This window comes from Hemitrygon akajei, chromosome 4, assembly GCF_048418815.1.
Source record: "Hemitrygon akajei chromosome 4, sHemAka1.3, whole genome shotgun sequence".
NCBI classification, from domain to species: domain Eukaryota; kingdom Metazoa; phylum Chordata; class Chondrichthyes; order Myliobatiformes; family Dasyatidae; genus Hemitrygon; species Hemitrygon akajei.
In genome coordinates this window covers 38103196-38124280 of record NC_133127.1, presented here as the reverse complement: position 1 = coordinate 38124280, position 21085 = coordinate 38103196, and the positions used below count along the sequence as shown (strand labels likewise).

Here is a 21085-nt window from a genome sequence, read left to right as displayed (position 1 = left end):
TTAGTTTTAAGGTGAGGGGGAAAAGTTTAAAGAAGACCTGAGGAAAGCTTTTATAGGAGAGTAGTGCTTGTAAAAATATACTGTTTGGAACTGCTGGCCAGGCGTAATGACATTTAAGAGGCCTTTATTCAGGCACATAAACTGATAAAGGGTGGAGGGATATAGATCAAGTGGGGACAGAGGGGTTAGTTTGGATTGGTCAGCACAGACATTATGGACTGAAAGACCTCTTCCTCTACTGTACTATGCTCTATAGGTGTACGCATTGTACTGAGCAACACAATATCAAATCCGAGTGATGCCCGCTGTCTCAGGTGAAGATGAAAGATCTTTGGATTGCTATTCTGAAGAGCACAGTGCTGGCTGTGCACACTTTCTATATTGCAAAGTCAGCGAATGAGCAGTGACTCGATTGCAAAAGACTGCAGAGGGTTGTAGGCTCAGCTAGATCCACCATGTACACAAGCCTCCCCACCACCGAGGACATCCTCAAGAGGAGGTCCCTCAAGAAGCAGACAGCTTCCGTCATGAAGGAGCCTCACATCCGGGATATGCTCACTTCTCTCATTACTAATGTCGGGGGTGCGGTACAGGAGCCGAAAGACCCACACTCAATGATTCATAAAACAGCTTCTTCCCTTCCACCATCAGATTTCTGAATGGGCCATGAACCCATGAACAATAAGTCATTGTTTTGTATCAATATTTATATATAATTCATAGTATTGCTTATGTTTTAAAACAACAGACTTCATGACATAGCTGTTTGCCAGTGGTGGATGAATGGTCTGGGTAAAAGTTGTGATATGGGTGACAGACTGATGGATGAAGGATGTTTTACTGTGTGGGGGTGGTGGGGAGCGTTGGAACATCTAAGCCTGTTGTTGACAATGGAATAGAGTCTGGGAGATTGGGGCAGGGTGATGTGAAGTCGACATTTGTGGCGATTGAAGGACTTGGAATTAGGATCTCAGCTCGTGGACGTTAGTGCAGATATAATGTGCACTCACCTGGAGCTCTCCTCCAGTGAGGATCTTCAGGTGGCTGGTGACACGGTTCGACTTCTTCCTGATCGAACGAATGTTCACCTTAGTCAGCTTGTCCCTGAGAGACTCGTCTTCGTCACTCCGCTTGTACTTCATCACTGAGGAACGCGTTGCAAGTGAAATTAATCAGCACACTGCCAAGAGTCTTAATTGTTCACCTAGAGTCCATAAGATATAGGAGCAGACGTAGGCCATTTGGCCCTTTGAGTCTGCTCCTGCCATTCAGTCATGGGCTGATCCAATTCTTCCAGTCATGAGTCAAGTCAGGTCAGACCAAGTATAGTTCCACATGTACAAGCACCATGAGATAGATAGTAGATACTTTATAGATCCCAAAGGAAATTACAGTGAGGGGCAGGTGCAATGAAAAACTTGCCCCCAGCAGCTTATGTAGGTACAGAAAACGCACAATGCCAATCATACAAGATTGCGAAGAGAAACAAAATGAAAAACAAGACAGTGCAGAATAAGAAGACATAATCAGAGACAAGTCCACGGTAGTGCAAGAAGTCGTCTCGGTGGCGTTCTGTTACTGAGGCAAGGTTAGGGCTGTGCAGGTCAGTTTAATAGCCTGATGGTTGCAGGAAAGTGGCTGCCCTTGAATCTGTGACAGGATTCAGTAGGAGGAATAGGGGCAGCAGGAATTTCCTGCTTAATTTGACTGTCATGAGTTAATTGCTTTACCCTGTATTAACCTGATCACTGGAAGGGAGGAGCCAAGCTAATTCTATGGAAGGTGCGGGTTTCCAAGGGCACTTGTGGTCTGTTTAACATCCAGATGCGTGGCCTTTGGAACCACAACAAGGCTTAATTGCTCGTTTCTCATACTTGGTTAGAGCTCAAGTTACAGAGGGGTGGATACCTGGCACACTTTCAGTGAATTGCTAGACACATAAAATTCAAACAGAGCCTGTTCCAGAAACTTGTTCTTCACTGGTCAGACTGTCAGGAATATCAAGGTCCCCAGATCCACAACTAGCGGAACTATACACTCTCCAATTCATCCCAAAATCTAAGGCATCAATATAAACTTTATATTTTGGTGCAAATTTATAAGTAAGGGACAATGGTTCCAAATTTCTAAACAAACCTCAATGATGAACCTTGCAAATTTCCAATCTGGCACCGAACTCCCACAGTGGGGTGGGAATGTGGAGAGTGTGCCCCTCCCAGTAGGAGATAATGACCCCTCCGGCTGCTACTGTAAAGAGTGGAGGGTTTGCCCACGTCCTAGTTCTGAACTTTGCTTTGCCTTGACTCCATCTCCAGGCACAAGATCATCATTTCCAAGGGCTTCAGCAACCCCTGCTACCTAAATTGGTCTGGGACCCCAAAGAGGCTGCTCGCTGCCACCTCCTCCAGGACAATTCAGGGTAAACAATTAAATGCCAACTGGGCTTGTGAAGCCCACATCCCACTAATAAATCCTTGGTCCATTACGTCTGGCCTCTGAGTGAATGCCTCAGTCACCCGGGCAACAACTGGAAGATCTGCTTCAGATTGCAGGGAACTTTTAGGTTTTGGATTTAGATTTATTTACCACGTCACAAAACATTCAGTGAACTGCGTCACTTGCATTAACAACCAACACATGCAAGGAGGTGCCGGGGACTCGCATGTGTGTCACACTTTCCAGCACCAACACAGCATGTCCCAATGCTCGATGAAGAGTTGGTGAGGCCACTATATATTTAAGTAACAGGCTGACGTTTTGAATCTGAATCTGAATTTACTTCTTACCCAGATCCTTCCTCCTCTTGAACTCATTGATGTTGGTGTTGATCTGCATCACCGCAAGCAAAGCCTCTTCGACAGGCCTGTGGTCGGCATGTAGCTCCGGTGTGGACTTGAGAAGCTCATTCAGCAGCAGCGGGTATTTCATTACTCTCTGCACAGGTTTAATGAGCAGTGATCCCATTTCTAACAGGGTAGACTTCCCCCTGGGTAGAGAGGCAGAGAACATGTTGTGTAGACAAGACATGCTTCTTCCTACAATACAGAGACCTTCGTGGCAAGGACGAGTGGAGAGCTCAGAGCAAGGATGTTGAAGGGTGATGTTAAGGAACATTTCCTCGCATGGCAGAGAAAGTGGGCCAAGGAATGGCAAATGGAGCTTAATTTGGATACGTGAGCTGTGTTCCAGGCAGGAGCAAGGATTGACAGTGCCCTGTGGAGTGCTGAGGGATAAAGGGACATAAGAATACAAGCAGATGGTTCAATGGAAGAGGAGTCACAGGTAGAAAGGGTGCTGAAGAAGGCTTTTAGCACGCTGGGCTCCGTCAGCCAGGGCACTGAGTGTAGAAGCTGGGAGGCCAAGGCACGAAGGTGCCAGTGAGGCCACATTTGGAGTAATGAGTTCAGTTTTGGTTGTCCTGTTATAGGAAAGATGTTAATAAATTGGAAAGAGTGCAGGAAAGATTTAGGAGGATGTTGCTAGGGTCTGAGTGACTGTGGCACAGGTTGGACCAGGTTAGGACTTTCCTCCTTGGAGTGTAGGGAACTGGGAGGTAATCATGAGGGCGAAGGCACTCAATCTTTCCACTCCGCCCCCGCAGAGCTGCAGAAATCACAGAACAGAAGGCAAAGGTTTAAGACAAGATGGAAAAGATTTAATACAACATGCTGTCAGGGAAAGTAGTTGAGACGGATACAATAACTTTAAAAGGCAATTGTATAGGTACGTGGATCGGTAAGGTTTAGAAGTTTATGGACATCCTGGTCAGCACGGACTGGTTGGGCTGAAATGCCCATTTCTGTGCTGTACGACTCCATGACCTGATGATAGATCGGAAGTCGAATTCTGGTAGAAATATAGTGCAAAAGGCAGGGACCTTAGGGACATTGATTACAGATTGGGATACAAGAACATAACTCCCTCAAAGTGCCAACGCGGGTGGCTAGAGTAGCAAGGAAAGCATTTGGCATGCTTGCCTCATTGACTGGTATATGAATTGGGTTGTCATGTTACTGCTGTACGAGACGTTATTTAGATTACATTTCAGAGCACTTTTGGCCACACACTACAGGGCAGACGCAGAGGTAGCAATAGGGAGCATACAGAAGAGATTTACCAGAATGTTGCCTCGATGGGAGAGGTTGCATACGATGGGTTTATTCCCACTGGAATGTAGGAGACAGAGGGGTAACCTTTTGGAGATTTAAAACATTCTGAGGGTTGTAGATAAGATAGCTTTTTCCCCAGGTTACGGGAGTGTAGAACTACAGGGTGCAGGTTTGAAGTGAAAGGGGAGAAAATTTTCCACATAGGGGGTGGTGAAAATCTGGAACAAGGTGGCAGAGGAAATGGTGCAGGCACATACAATTCCATTTTTGGACAGGTACTTGGATAGGAAAGGCACAGAGGGATATCAATGTAGGCATGGACAGGTTGAGTCAAATAGGCCTGTTTCTGTGCTGTAAGTTTTTACGAAGCTGCTGCAGCTGGAGTCAGCGGAAATGTTCAATTGCATAAGAGCTAATGACACTTTCATAAAAAGAACAAGCTTGTTGAGATATTGCCCTTTCATCTTCAATAGGCCCAGATCCTTGAAGTCCTTCCCCAACAGCCCTGTGGGAGTACCTTCCCCGGTATGACTGCAGTGGTTCAAGGAGCTGGCTTGCCCCACCTTTTCAAGGGTCAATAGGGATGGACAATATGGGTCAGTATGGGTGGAAGTCAAGAACAGGAAGGGAGCAGTTACTCTACTGGGGGTATTCTATAGACCCCCTGGTAGCAGCCGAGATACCGAGGAGCAGATTGGGAGGCAGATTTTGGAAAGGTGCAAAGATAACAGGGTTGTTATCATGGGTGACTTTAACTTCCCTAATATTGATTGGCTCTTGATTAGTTCCAAGGGTTTAGATGGGGCAGAGTTGGTTAAGTGTGTCCAGGATGGATTCCTGTCACAGTATGTTGACAGGCCGACTAGGGGGAATGCCATACTAGATCTAGTATTAGGTAACGAACCGGGTCAGGTCACAGATCTGTCAGTGGGTGAGCATCTGGGGGACAGTGATCACCGCTCCCTGGCCTTTAGCATTATCATGGAGAAGGACAGAATCAGAGAGGACAGGAAAATTTTAATTGGGAAAGGGCAAATTATGAGGCTATAAGGCTAGAACTTGCGGGTGTGAACTGGGATGATGTTTTTGCAGGGAAATGTACTATGGACATGTGGTTGATGTTTAAGGATCTCTTGCAGGATGTTAGGGATAAACTTGTCCCGGTGAGGAAGATAAAGAATGGTAGGGTGAAGGAACCATGGGTGACAAGTGAAGTTGAAAATCTAGTCAGGTGGAAGAAGACAGCATACATGAGGTTTAGGAAGCAAGGATCAGATGGGTCTATTGAGGAATATAGGGTAGCAAGAAAGCTTAAGAAGGGGCTGAGAAGAGCAAGTAGGGGGCATGAGAAGGCCTTGGTGAGTAGGGTAAAGGAAAACCCTAAGGCATTCTTCAATTATGTGAAGAACAAAAGGTTGACAGGAGTAAAGGTAGGACCGATTAGAGATAAAAGTGGGAAGATGTGCCTGGAGGCTGTGGAAGTGAGCGAGGTCCTCAATGAATACTTCTCTTCGGTATTCACCACTGAGAGGGAACTTGATGACGGTGAGGAGAATATGAGTGAGGTTGATGTTCTGGAGCATGTTGATATTAAGGGAGAGGTGGTGTTGGAGTTGTTAAAACACATTAGGACGGGTAAGTCCCTGGGGCCTGATGGAATATTCCCCAGGCTGCTCCACGAGGCAAGGAAAGAGATTGCTGAAACTCTGGCTAGGATCTTTATGTCCTTGTTGTCCACGGGAATGGTACTGGAGGATTGGAGGGAGGCGAATGTTGTCCCCTTGTTCAAAAAAGGTAGTAGGGATAGTCCAGGTAATTATAGACCAGTGAGCCTTACGTCTGTGGTGGGAAAGCTGTTGGAAAAGATTCTTAGAGATAGGATCTATGGGCATTTAGAGAATCGTGGTCTGATCAGTGTCAGTCAGCATGGCTTTGTGAAGGGCAGATCGTGCCTAACAAGCCTGATAGAGTTCTTTGAGGAGGTGACCAGGCATATAGATGAGGGTAGTGCAGTGGATGTGGATCTACATGGATTTTAGTAAGGCATTTGACAAGGTTCCACACGGTAGGCTTATTCAGAAAGTCAGAAGGTATGGGATCCAGGGAAGTTTGGCCAGGTGGATTCAGAAATGGCTTGCCTGCAGAAGGCAGAGGGTCGTGGTGGAGGGAGTACATTCAGATTGGAGAGTTGTGACTAGTGGTGTCCCACAAGGATCTGTTCTGGGACCTTAACTTTTTGTGAATTTTATTAATGACCTGGATGTGGGGGTAGAAGGGTGGGTTGGCAAGTTTGCAGACGACACAAAGGTTGGTGGTGTTGTAGATAGTGTAGAGGATTGTAGAAGATTGCAGAGAGACATTGATAGGATGCAGAAGTGGGCTGAGAAGTGGCGGATGGAGTTCTACCTGGAGAAGTGTGAGGTGGTACACTTTGGAAGGACAAACTCCAAGGCAGAGTACAAAGTAAATGGCAGGATACTTGGTAGTTTGGAGGAGCAGAGGGATCTGGGGGTACATGTCCACAGATCCCTGAAAGTTGCCTCACAGGTAGATAGGGTAGTTAAGAAAACTTATGGGGTGTTTGCTTTCATAAGTTGAGGGATAGAGTTTAAGAGATGCGATGTAATGATGCAGCTCTATAAAACTCTGGTTAGGCCACACTTGGAGTACTGTGTCCAGTTCTGGTTGCCTCAGTATAGGAAGGATGTGGAAGCATTGGAAAGGGTACAGAGGAGATTTACCAGGATGCTGCCTGGTTTAGAGAGTATGGATTATGATCAGAGATTAAGGGAGCTAGGGCTTTACTCTTTGGAGAGAAGGAGGATGAGAGGAGACATGATAGAGGTGTACAAGATATTAAGAGGAATAGACAGAGTGGACAGCCAGCGCCTCTTCCCCAGGGCACCACTGCTCAGTACAAGAGGACATGGCTTTAAGGTACGGGGAGGGAAGTTCAAGGGGGATATTAGAGGAAGGCTTTTCACTCAGAGAGTGGTTGTGCGTGGAATGCACTGCCTGAGTTAGTGGTGGAGGCAGATACACTAGTGAAGTTTAAGAGACTACTAGACAGGTATATGGAGGAATTTAAGGTGGGGGGTTATATGGGAGGCAGGGTTTGAGGGTCGGCACAACATTGTGGGCTGAAGGGCCTGTAATGTGCTGTACTATTCTATGTTCTATGTTCTATAACTGCCGGTCTTTCTGACAACACGTGGATGATAGAAAAATGGAGGGCAGGGTAAGATTGACCTTAGAGTAGATTAAAAGGTCAACACAGAACTGTGGGCCAAAGGGCCTGTACTGTGCTATAATGCTCTTTGTTCCAAGTCCTATATTGACGCTCAGAGCCCACAAGTGAGACATTCATACAAGTGCAGGTGTAAAAATTAACCTTTGTATAATGGAGAAATCTTTGGTAATTGGGACCAGATGTTGGAAATGGAGACAATTCAAAGGCTTACCCAGGCAGTGAGTGCCTTTTGAGACACAGAGACACAACTGACAAAGAAGCAGAGGGAAACAAGTAATGAGGTTGTGGTTACAACACAGGTGCAGTTATTGCTACATTTAGAGGGGAGGGTAACCACGGTGACCTGGCCCAAGGAGCAACACAGTGCTTCTTGTGCTTCAGACTTTGTGTTAAGTAGGTTGGTTTGCACTACTGCTACAGCATTGCAAAGCACTTTAATATGGATGCAAAAACGAATCTGTCTGACCCTACCACCAGTGCATCCCCACCCTCGGTTTATTCTTGGCTTCCTTTTAAAACATCTCACATTTTCACACGCTGTAACTCAGGCTTTGCACCCTAGGCTGGTAAGCAGTTTCAAAAGGATTTAAACCTTCCTGCTATTATTAAAAAGGTAACTGCAATCCATTTCAGATGAATGATTTGGTAACGCGCCCAAGTTACAGACACACAAGGGACGACAGTTGCTGGAATCTGGTGCAGCAAATGATTTGCTGGAAGAGCCTAGTAGGCCGAGCAGTATCTGTGGGGAAGAAACTGTCAAGGCTTTGGGTCAAAGCCCTGCATCAGCAATTCCTTCCTGTTACGTTTTGTAACTTCAAAACTTTAAACTAATCCCAAGGAAGACATGAGAGTCCGTGAATGGGGGTCTGACTTTGAGCTTACTTTAGCGAGGCGCATATGTATCACATGGTAGTGTGATAACATTTGCAATTAATGTATTTTACATATAACCCATAATGAATTATTTAAACAAACAGGAATGCCTAATCAGATAAGGACACACACACACACACACACACACACACACACACACACACACACACACACACACACACACACACACACACACACACACACACACACACACACACACACACACACACACACACACACACACACACACACAATAAAGAGGCTGTTGTTAATGAAAGGACTACATTATAAAACAGTTTGCTCAGAGAGGAGAGGCCAAACAAGGAATCAAAATTTTGAAATAAAATCTATACTTACTGCTCTTGATATATTTTCCTAATTTAAAAAAAGAAACAGATAAAAATTAAAATATGTTGAAGCAAAAACTAAAGTTAGTTACAACTACTGCATTATTGGGGCAATGTTCCTCTAACCCTCACTGTGTCCCACACAATTATATACCCCAGGTCCCCCTTGGCTTCCAGCCCATCCGGTCTCCCCTCACAATTCAATAGTTCATAGAGCACTGAAACAGGCCCCTTGGCCCAAATTGTCCACCCTAAATGTGTTACTCAGCAAGCTAGTCCCATCTTCCCATGTTCAGCCCGTCGACTTCGAAACCTCTCCTATCTGTACATTTATCCAGATGCCTTTTAAATGTTGCTGACGTGCCCACCTCAGCCAGTGTTTCTGGCAGTTCATTCCAAATGCACACCACCCTTTGAGTAAAGAAACTGTCCCTGATGCTCCCGTGGCCTTCACCCTTTGAGGCCGGTGGGGAGTTAGAACACTCTGTACTCCTTAGGCTCAGCTTTAGAGACATTCCTCACAACACAGAAGGAACCTGTCTGGCCCATCGAATCTCTGTTGATTCAGAGCATTCCTAACCCACGCTCTCTTGTTCCTCACCACCCCAATTCCCAAAGCTTGGAGGAAGTTACTGTGGCCAGTTAATCTCCCGGTACGTTTTTGGGACGAGGGAGGAAAGCAGGGCACTCAGGGGGAAAGCTATGCCAACACAGAAATGGCAAACTCCACACGGGCAGCACAGGGGCTCAGGACTGAACCCATGTCTCCGGACCTGCTGCACCTCGTTGACGTCCAACCACGTTACACCTGACCACTCGTGTTGTGGTTGAGGAATACACATTGGTCACGACTGGCAGAATTCCCTCAAGTTTTGGCTTCACTCCTGACAGGCTGGGTAAATGTTTCCTTGAAAAGTCACTCCTTCAGAACTGCTCAGACATGTATGTCCCAGTTATCAGGACTGAGACTTGTCAGACCCAGAGCTGATAGTGATGCTCACTTAGATGTGGCTAACATGTTCATTAAAACAAAAACAACAGCTCACTTACTTCAGAATATCAACTTGGGTTCTTATATGCTGCCGAATGTCTTCATCTTTGTCATACACTGCCAACAAATTATTGGCGTCGTCATGGTGATAACAATAGATTTTATAGACTTCCTCTAAAGGAGCTTTAATCTGCAAAAATATTTCACCTGTTGAAGAAAATACACATTAGACCGAAGCATCAGTGGAAACAGGCCGAAGCCTTCACTCATGAATTTACAAGGATGGATTCAGTCAGAGCACGTCTGAGTACTCTGGCCTCTGGAACATCTCCCCTGACTGTGCTTTCAACATAGCCCAACACCGAGACTGTACTGTTCTATATTCTTTGTTCTAAGGTGGTCTTCTGATATCACAACCCACCTCGTTATGGCCTTACACCTTACTCTCTGCCTGCACTGCGCTTTCTCTGTAGCTGCGGATAAAGGGCAGTATAAGGAGAGAGAGGGAGAAGGGGTGACAGGCCGATGGAGGTGGAGAGAGTGTAGTAGAACGGAAGGACAAGCAGCTGTGGGAGTGAGTCTAGGTGAGAACGTGGTGGAAGAGCAGAAATCAGAGAAGGAGCGGTGAGAGGGGGTCTCACAGAAATTCCTGTCGAAGAGAGGAGAACTCCTTCAAAGTGGAGAAGTTGGCAATGTAGGGGTTAAATGGAGAATGAAAACACTACAGGTGCTGGAACCTGGAGGAACTCAGCAGGTTGGGCAGCATCCATGGAGGGGAATGTACAAGTTGATGCTTTGGGTTGAGTCATTTCACCTGGACGGAGACACTGGAGGGGAGCGAGTCAGGGTAAATCAGTGAGAGGGAAGATTGTAACAGGAGCTGCAAGGTGAGAAGGCGGTGAGGGGTGGCCAAAGGGCAGGACGGAAGCAGGTCTGAAATGTTAACTGCTGCAGTCTGATCTGCTTAGTATGTCCAGCATTTCCTATTTGTGCTTCAATTTTCCAACATGGGCAGCTTTTTGATTTTATTTGTGTAGATGACATGAGGAATTATTTGTGCAGTTTTGGGCTCAAAGGTTAAAGAGCAGACATTAAAGTCACAGAGAGCAACAGAGATTAATTCAACAATAAGTTTATATTAATAACTATGACTATGGCACAGACTTGAGAAGATTTCTAATATTGCTGAAAATACAAGAATATACTATTCCGCCATAGATTAGGATCTCAGTTCCTTATTTTCTGGGTAATGTTTCATACCATTTTGACAATAAAATATCAGTCCTTAATTTTCCCAAAAGCACAGTGGGAAAAGATTCACTGGAAGGACCGCAGAGGTTCAAAGAGGCTCATCAAAACGCTCTCGAGGACAGCTGAGAGTGAGCAATAACTGCTGCCCTCCCCAGTGACACCTGACCCCAAAATAGGGATAAAATAATAAGACACAATGATGAAATGTATTAATGAACTATTAGTACGTTAGAAACGTGTCCTGTTTAATTGCTTTAGACAAAGTGTGAGCGCGCTGGAGAGAGCACAGAGAAGATTCACCAGGTTGTTGGTTGATGGAGCATTTCAGAGATGAGAATGCAGAGGCTGGGTCTGTTTTGCCTGGAGTAAAGGAGGTTCAAAAAGGACATGATTGAGGTCTTTAGTCAATGTACTTGAGAGAAGTTGATAGATTTTTTAAAATTGAAGGGCATATGGGGTAAGAGAAGGAAAGTGAAAAGATCTTCATTGACTGGTTGGATAGGAATTTTCATTATCAAATGCTAGAACTGGGTGGCCACCTGGCTACAGGATGGAGAGCATATAGGCAAGTGTTAGATAGAGTAGACCACAGGAAACTTTTCCCCGTGTAAGAGTAGATAACAGGAGAGGACAGAGATTTAGAGTAAGGGGGTGGGGAGACATTCATAGGAAACCTGAGGGGGATATTTTCACCCAGGGTGGTGATATCTGGAACACACTGCTGGAGAGAGTAATGGAAGCAGACTCTCTGCCAGCATTTAAGGGCTGTTTCTATGAATGACCCACGCATAGAAGGCTACAGGCCACATGATGTAAGATGGAATTAATACAGATGGGTCTCCACTGGTCAGCATTGACAAGTTGGGCCAAATAGCCTGTTTTCAAGGTGTAGGACTCTATGACCACCTCTTTACTATTGACTACTGCTACTGTAACTTGTTTTCTGATTTCAAATGTAGAAATTGTAATTTTGATTCCAAAGACCAGTGTACAGACAGTTAACATGTATTTGCAATAACTGGAGGAAATAGGCTTAAGGTGAGAGGGGGAAGATTTAACAGGAACTTGAAAGGCAAGTTTTTTTTATATAAAGGGTGGATGTGGTGGAATGAGCTGCCAGAGGAAGTGGTTGAGTCAGACACAAAAATAACTTTTAAAAGACAGTTCAACAGGTACATGGATTGGAAAGGTTTAGAGGGGTATTGGCCCAATGGGGGCAAATGGGAGTCGGTGAGATGAGTACATTGGTTGGCATGGATCAGTTGGTCATGGGAACTAGATTACTGAGCAACACATGGATAAATTACAGTAAAGGCCCATTTCCATGTATAGTACTGTGCAGAAGTCTAGAGCACATATACCTATGTAGCTGGGGTGCCTAAGACTCTTGCACAGTACTGTTGTAATTTTATGCACTGCACGGCACTGCTGTGGCAAAATGCTAATTTCATGACGTATGTGAGTGATGATAAACCTGACTCGGATACGAGTCTCTACTGTGGACTGAGGGGGAAGGGGGCAGGGAAAGGAGAATCACGGTTGGGAAACGGGAAGGGAAGCAAGCACCACCAGAGATACATTCTGTAATGATCAATAAAACCAATTGTTTGGAATTAAATTACCTTGCCTGGTGTCTCAGGGCTGGGTGTGTCTGCACCTGTACCACCCCTCCTTCCGCTCCTGGCACTCCTCTGCCACTTGTCCCTTACCCCTCCCACGGCGCATAACTGTCGCCATTCCCAACATTACTCCCACCAGATCTACAAACTTGCTCTCTGCTTCATGTTGACAAATACAGTACTGTGAAAAAGTCTCAGGCACCCTAGCTATATACAGTCGACCCTCCTTATCTGCGGGGGGTTGGATGCTCAAGTCGGTGGACTTTAAGACCCGGCAGAGCTCAGGACCCGCCGCCCGCAGTGTTTCTGTTCCGGAAAACGATCACGATTGAAAATAAAGTGGAAATAGTAAAGTGATCAGAAAGAGGTGAAACGCCATCGATCACTGGAAAAACATTAGGCTACAGTTGGTCAACGATTGGAACAATTTTAAAGGATAAAGTTTCTTAAGTATTTTATATGCGTAGAAAGGTAAAATATATACTATATACTAAGACAAATTTTTGACTAACTGACACTAAATAATACCAGATGTATCTGTTCCAACTCAGAGAATTTCCGTTTTTTTGATTCCCGATCCGCGGTAACCTATGCACATCCTCCTGTATACTTTAAATCATCTCTAAATTACTTATAATACCTAATAAAAATGTAAATGCTATGTAAATAGTTTTTATACTGTATTGTGTAGGGAATAATGACAAGAAAAAAGTCTGTACACGCTCAAACAAGAAGTGCTAGAGAGGGAACTTCCGGGATTTCCTGATCCACGGTTGATTGAATCCGCGCATGCAGAACCCGCGGATAAGGAGGGCCAACTGTATGTGTGCCTAAGCTTCTGCACTGTACTGTATAACTCAAAGACTATGATGGCTTTACTCTCTCCGGTGAATATGCCAATAATAATCCCAATTTTTCTTTTTATTATTTATATGTGGGAACCTATCCCATTTTGTTTTATATTCATAAAACATAGAAGAGCACAGCACAGGAGCAGGCCCTACAGCCCATCATGTCTGTGCCGAACATGATGCTGAATTGAACCAGATCCTTCCTGCTTGTTGATACGTATAAAGACCACTACTGTATCGGCTTCCACCGGCACCTGTTCCAGGCACCCACCACTCTGTAAAAAAAATTGTCTTACGCATCCCTTCAAATATTTCCCCTCTTACCATAAATGCGTGTCCTCCAGTACTTGATATTTCTACCTGGGCAATGATTCTGACTCTCGACTGTCTACCCTATTTCACCATCATCCTTTTTTTTTTACAATTTGCATCTCCCATAATTTACGACATTTTTCCTTCAAGATTCAATTTCACAGTTCCTTTTTGATTTCCTAATTTTGTTCCCCTAAGTATTTTGTATTCCCTTAAACGGTGTGCATTGGATGTGACTTCCTTTGGCCTCAGTATGTTTTTACCCAGTAATGTTGTCTTAACTGTATTACATCTAGAGGCAACCCCATTTTTTCCGACCTCTGCTGAGCTTCATTTTATATTGTTCCCTTCACAGCAGGGCAGCACTCTGAAATACATTAATTAAATTTTCTAGGTTTTATGCACAACCTCAAGGCTTTCCTTTCTCCCTATTTATTATCCTAGCTTTCAACCCACCCAATCATTAAAAAAAATTACATTATGAACATGTTGAATAGGTTTCCTCTACTTTTACAACTCCTCCACTTAGATCTCTGTAGAAATCTATATGGATTTCTGGGATCTCCAACTGTTAAATACAAATATATTCCAGGTCATTGCTTCCATACCGATCATCTGTGTTTCTTGCTCATCCTCGGTGACTGTGTATTCCAGCATTGACAAGAGCTTGGCAGATATCTGATGGACTGATTCGATGTTACTGAACAACCCGTCCACATCGAGACACTCTATCTGCAGAGAGAAAGCTGAATTAATTTATAAAGATTCGTCACTTCAAACATCAGGCAATATAGTTTTAGTCCAACAGGAAATTAACATAAACACAAGAGATACTGCAGATGCTGGAAGTCCAGAGTAAACAAAAAATGCTGGAGGAACTCCTCAGCAGCTTAGACAGCATCTACAGAGAGGAATAAACAATCAATGTTTCATTCTGAAACCCTTCCTCAGGACTGGAAAGGAATGAGGAAGGAGCCAACATGGCTTCTGTTTTCTTCCCCATTCCTTTAGTCTTGATGAAGGATCTGAGGCCAAAATGTCAATTGTTTATTCCTCTCCTTCGATGCTGCCTGACCTGCTGAGTTCCTCCAGCATTTTGTGTGGCAATTAACATCCTCCGACTTTAGTGTCCCATGGGATTTGGTTCATAGAATGTATCCAAACTATCTGCATCTGTCTGTAATCAACATTAAGTCAAGTCAAGTCACTTTTATTGTCATTTCAACCATGACTACTGGTACAGTACATAGTAAAAATGAGACAATGTTTTTCAGGACCATGGTGTTACATGACACAGTACAAAAACTGGAATGAACTACGTAAAAAAACAACACAGAGAAAGCTACACAGGACTGCATGAAGTGCACAAAAACAGTGCAGACATTACAATAAATAATAAACAGGACAGTAGGGCAAGGTGTCAGTCTGGGCTTCGGGTATTGAGGAGTCTGATAGGTTTGGGGAAGAAACTGTTACATAGTCTGGTCGTGAGAGCCCGAATGCTTCAGTGCCTTTTCCCAGACGGCAGGAGGGAGAAGAGTTTGTATGAGGGGTGCGTGGGGTCCTTCATAATGCTGTTTCCTTTGCGGATGCAGCGTGTAGTGTAAATGTCCGTGATGGCGGGAAGAGAGACCCCGATGATCTTCTCAGCTGACCTCACTATCCGCTGCAGAGTCTTGCGATCCGAGATGGTGCAATTTCTGAACCAGGCAGTGATGCAGCTGCTCGGGATACTCTCAATACAACCTCTGTGGAATGTGATGAGGATGGGGTGTGGGAGATGGACTTTCCTCAGCCTTCACAGAAAGTAGAGACATGTAGACTGTGATTAGATTTCTGTCTGTCATTAGGTATTTGAGATCTTCTTTGTACTTTCTTCAGATTGAAATACCTGGGCAGCAGCAACTAAACTGCATTAAGCCCACAGCAGGGGCCAGGCCATTCGGTCCACCTGCTTCATTCTGGTGCTTGGATTTAACTCCTGCCTGCTTCCATTCCTTCTAATCTTCTCCCTTCACCACCTCACTCAGTTCCTTTCACACTCGTGTTAATATGGCTTCCACTGAAACCCATCTCTGCCCTTTGCCACTCAACTCCTACATTCTCACTGCTGCCTTGCTGTGGAACTTTCTGCTACAGACCCTATTGATCCATCAGTTGTTCTTACATTATTACTCCATTGTTTGGTCTCTCCACCAGTCCCAAAACCTTGCCACTTCTTGCCTATCATGATTAGGTTGCCCTCTTTTAGAAAACCTATAACACAATACAGGCAATACAGCCCACAATGCTGTGCCGAACATGTACTTACTTTAGAAATTACTTAAGGTTACCCATAGCCCTCTATTTTTCTAAGCTCCATGTACATATCGAGGAGCCTCTTATAAGACCCTATTGTATCCACCTCCACCACTGTCGCCGGCAGCCCATTCCACGCACTCACCATTCGCTGTGTAAAAAACTTACCCCCTGACATCTCCTCTGTACCTACTTCCAAGCACCTTAAAACTGTGCTCTTTCATGCTAGCCATTTCAGCCCTGGGAAAAAGCCTCTGACTATCCACATGATCAATGCCTCTCATCATCTTGTACACCTCTATCAGGTCACCTCTCATCCTCCATCGCTCCAAGTAGAAAAGGCCGAGTTCACTCAACCTATTCTCATAAGGGATGCTCCCCAATCCAAGAAACATCCTTGTAAATCTCCTCTGCACCCTTTCTATGGTTTCCACATCCTTCCTGTAGTGAGGTGACCAGAACTGAGCACAGTACTCCAAGTAGGGTCTGACCAGGGTCCGATATAGCTGCAACATTACCTCTTGGCTCTTAAAATCAACCCCACGATTGATGAAGGCCAATGCACCATATGCCTTCTTAACCACAGAGTCAACCTGCGCAGCAGCTTTGAGTGTCCTATGGACTCAGACCCCAAGATCCCTCTGATCCTCCACAATGCCAACAGCCTTACCATTAATACTATATTCTGCCATCATCTTTGACCTACCAAAATGAACCACCTCACACTTCTCTGGGTTGAACTCCATCTGTCACTTCTCAGCACAGTTTGGCATCCTATCAATGTCCCGTTGTAACCTCTGACAGCCTTCCACACCATCCACAACACCTCCAACCTTAGTGTCATCAGTAAATTTAGTAACTCATCCCTCCACTTCCTCATCCAGGTCATTTATATAAATCACAAAGAGAACATTTAATGATACAAAACACAGGAGTAGCAATAATAAACATGAGAAAGTTTGCAGATGTGGAAATCCAAGACAACACACACAGAATGCCAGAGGAACTCAGCAGGTCCAGCAGCGTTTATGGAAACGAATAAACAACTCGACGTTTCAGGCTGAGACCTTTCTCCACGACGAGGATGTTTTTTCCCCAATCCCCAGCAGCTGGTCTGCCACCTAAATCACGTACAACTTACGGGACAAAATAACAAGGAAAGAAACATAGTCACATTAGTGCAAGATGAGGGAGACATGATCTGAGGTAGAATTGAGTTGTAAACACAAGTAAGCTCAAGAACCTGATACAATCTGTTGTTGAACCTTGGGATGTGGGTCTTTGAGGTCCTGTACCTCCTGTCTGACTGCAGCATCAAGAAGAGGTCGGCCATTCCCCTCCCCCTAAAGGTGGGGGACCCTGATGATAGATGCTATACTCTGCTGAGTCATCGGTACATGGATGCCCTCAATGGTGGGGAGAGCTGTGCCCACGATGGAAATGGAGGAGTTCGCCTCTCTCTGTAGCCTCTTGAATTTCTGCGCACTGGAATTCCCTTACCAGGCCATGACACAACCAGTCAGATTGACTTCCACCGTAGACAAATTTGTCAGTTTTTGATGACATACTGAATTGTCTTAAACTTCTAAGAAAATGGAGACTTTGGGGCGGAGCTATGATGGCGCTAGACAGTAGCTTCTTTGAGCTCATCTGTGGAAAAAGCTTAATTACTACCTTGAATGTCTGTTTTTTTCCCCTTTTCAAGGATGGGTTCTGTCAGTGCCTTTGACCTGCGCCAGCACTCAAACTGTGGTTCTTTATGGTAATGGTTCCCGCTCTCAGGGTTCACTGACCAGGCCGTTTTTCGATATCCCAAGGGCACAGCCAAGAAGCCAAGAGGGCCTTCGGGGGCCCTAAACTTTGCAGGCCTTTGGATGAGCCGATTCTATGCCAGTGCCTGAAGCGTCGCTGGAGAAGAGGGAATATCAGGAACAGCGGATCAGCTGTTGGAGGTTGACGCTTGTGCGTGGGACTCAGGGGAGAAGAGGGCTTTGGGTTCAAATGATTTTACCGTCATTCATTCTTTGGAATATGCTACTGTTTTTGTAGATGTCTGTGAAGAGCAAGAATTTCAGGTTGTATACTGTATGCATTCTCTGATGTCAAAGGGCACTATTGAACATTGGCAGTATGGCTGCATCTGGACGCAGGATAGATACTCCAGGGTGTTTAAACCCAGGAACGTGAAGCTCATCCACTAAACTAATCCCTTGTTCCAGCACTGAACCTCTGTCTTTCTATACCTTACCCCCATTTAAGTGCCTGTCAAAATGGCACTAATCACGCTTTGACGCCATCTCCTCTGGCAGCACGTTCCGTACGTTAACCAGCAGAGGGAGCTGAGCAATAGGATCACAGCACAGAGTGGCTCGACTAGGTACAAAAAGATTACCTGTTTCTGCCGGAGAGGTTGCACGACATGCGTGATACACAGATCCAGGTCCTTGTAGTGATCTCTCTCGGTCTGTACTAGCTCCTCGATGACCTTTAACCTCCTGCGCATCATTTGCTCTCTCTGTTCCTTTGGGTCCAGTGCTGGGGTTGCTGAGGCTTCAGGAATTGCGTGGGGAGTCATCTTAGCTGTGGGGATGTTGGTTGAGTGGGGGAAGAAAAGGGAGAAAGATTTGAATGAAGAGAAAGCTGAAGGCGCCTTTCTGAAGAATAGCAGGCCACTTAGTTCTCTAGTCTCTTCCACCAATCAGTTAAGCCATGGCTGGTCAGTATTTGAATATCCTGACCCACAATTCTTATCAACACTTTAGTTAGTCTGAATCTGAGGGACTGGATTCAGTTTTGGTTGCCCCATGTTGAGGCTTTGGAGAGCTGTAGAATAGGTTTACACACAGTACTTGTAGGGTCTGTATTGTGCTATGTTCTATTTTGTGGGTGTTCCTTCGGATTTCCAGCATCTGCAGGTTTGCTCCTGTTAGGTTTACAAGGTTCCTGCCTGGATTAGAGGCATGAGCTGTGAGGAACGGCTGGACAACTTGATTTATTGTCTTTGGATTAACGGAAGCTGAGGGGAGACCTCGTGGATGTTTATAAAATTATGAGAGCAGATTGATAGAGAGCTGTTATCTTTTTCTTGGGGTAGAAATGTCAAATACTACAGGATTGCTTTAGGGTGAGAGGGAAAAATGAGATGTGTGGGGCAAGATATTTTTAAACGCAGAGAGTGGAAGGAGACCAGAATGCACTGCCAGAGGTGATGCTGGAGGTAAATAAAACAGTCATTTAATGACAGACACACAAATGTGCAGAGAATGGAGGGATGTGCAGGTAGAAGACAATAGGTGCCATTAGTATAATTAATTCAGTGCAACATTGTAGGCTGAAGGCCTGCTTCTGTGCTGTACTGTTCCATGTTCTATCCTCAAGTTTTGACAGTTTTTAATTGAGCGGGGAGGGGAAGGGGATTGGGGGAATCAAAAGCTCCAGTTTCCCATTTCCCCTTGTGTGAATAAGTGATTTCTATGATCCCCTGAAAGTTTAAGACAACTGGGGCAATACTGTGTTCTGACCAACAGGGGTGGTACTTTGATGATGTTATTTGGGGGAGCTTGCTGTGCACAGTCGGGATGTGTTTTGGGACATCTTGAAGCTATGGAGAGTGCACAGCTCAGACGTGTTTGGGATGTCTTCAGGCCATGGATTGTGAGAAAGGAATGTAGATCTTTCTGCATCATAATGAGCTGATTTTGTTAAAACTGAGACCCTATGAACAAGGAGTACTGCATTAACTTCAAAGTTCACAGTAAATTTCTTCCCAAATTATTTATTATCACCTATAAGGTTGTCACCATATACAACCTTAAGGTTCATTTTCTTGTGGGCATTCTCAATAAATCCAATAACCATAACAGATTTGATGAAAGACAGTACTAACGGCAGACAACCAGTGTGCAAAAGACAACAAGCCATGCAAATAGAAAAAAAATAAAAATAAATAAATATCAAAAAGTCCTTGAAATTGAGTCTATAGGTTGTGGGAACAGTGATGGCGCAAGTGAAGTTGAGTGAAGTACTCCCCTCTCGTTCAGAAGCCTGATGATTCATGGACAATTGTTCCTGAACTGGACTGAGATAAGCAGAAAGGGACTCATTAGAAAAAGAGTGAATTTCTGGACCGTTTTCTCCAGCAACTTGCTCAGGAATCAGTAAAGGTGCTGGATGATATCAAATTTAGTAATAAGCCAAAGAGTTAAGTGTGTATGTCTCCCGGGACACACTCCCTTTAAACCCTTCTAATTGACGTTGCCTGGGAATAACCAGAATTCCACTGAGTGTAATTTACTTGGATTGCAAGAAGAGATTTCAAAAGAAAGAATTATAACCTCAGGACATATCAAAGCCACCCCTTGCTCGGCAAATGCAGTTGCTGTTCTGGGAGAATGCAGAAGGAGCTGATAAGCCTCCCCTACACATTTCCTCACCAGTAGATGAACAGTTCCCCATTCCTTCTCCACTGAGACAACAGAAGCATGTCAAAGCTTCCCAAGATTTAAAAATACCTCAGCTTTCACCCACTGAAAGATACCAACCTTGCTCTGTCCTAACGTGTACTGCCTGTTCTTATTCCATTACATGTTCACGCCCTCTCTGTTCCATCAATGCCCCCATAAAATTCGTACCCAGTAACAGCGATCTCCATCACTTCCTGCGCTTCCCGTTGGGAAAAACCTGGTCTATTTTACTGCATTAAAAAAGCTGCTAAAAAAATCCGGATTACAGGGTCAATGCAACCTTAATGAGCAAACCTGGAGTAAAGAAAAGTTGGTTATGCGTTAGGCATAGCTTCTTCAATAAATGACTATAGAGACCCAGTGTGCCACTATCATGCAAACCATCAGTGGGTTAGACCATAAAACAGAAGAGCAGAATTAGGCCTTTCAGCCCATCGAGTCTGTTCCGCCATTCCATCACGGCTGATCCTGGATCCCACTCATACACCTGCCTTGGGCTTGACCACAGTCTGTGGCAGAGCATTCCATAGATTCACTACTCTCTGGCTTAAAAAAAAATTCTCCTTATCTCTGTTCTAAAAGGTCACCCCTCAATTTTGAGTCTGTGCCCTCTAGTTCTGGATACCCCCACCACAGGAAACATCCTCTCCACAACCACTCTAGTCCTTTCAACATTTGGTAGGTTTCAATGAGATCCCCTCACATTCTTCTAAATGAG

General features: G+C 44.8%; 1 protein-coding gene across 1 annotated transcript in view; it reads right to left on the bottom strand.

The window, feature by feature from the left end:
- The window catches only part of arhgef38 (Rho guanine nucleotide exchange factor (GEF) 38), a 97302-nt gene that overhangs the window by 31765 nt on the left and 44452 nt on the right, over window positions 1–21085 (bottom strand). The window contains exons 2-7 of the mRNA XM_073042386.1: window positions 18297–18484; window positions 14215–14338; window positions 9633–9780; window positions 8593–8610; window positions 2787–2986; window positions 1011–1144 (exon numbers count right to left, since the gene is read on the bottom strand). Of these exons, the coding sequence (XP_072898487.1) occupies window positions 1011–1144; window positions 2787–2986; window positions 8593–8610; window positions 9633–9780; window positions 14215–14338; window positions 18297–18484 (812 nt within the window). The remainder of the gene's footprint in view (window positions 1–1010; window positions 1145–2786; window positions 2987–8592; window positions 8611–9632; window positions 9781–14214; window positions 14339–18296; window positions 18485–21085) is intronic.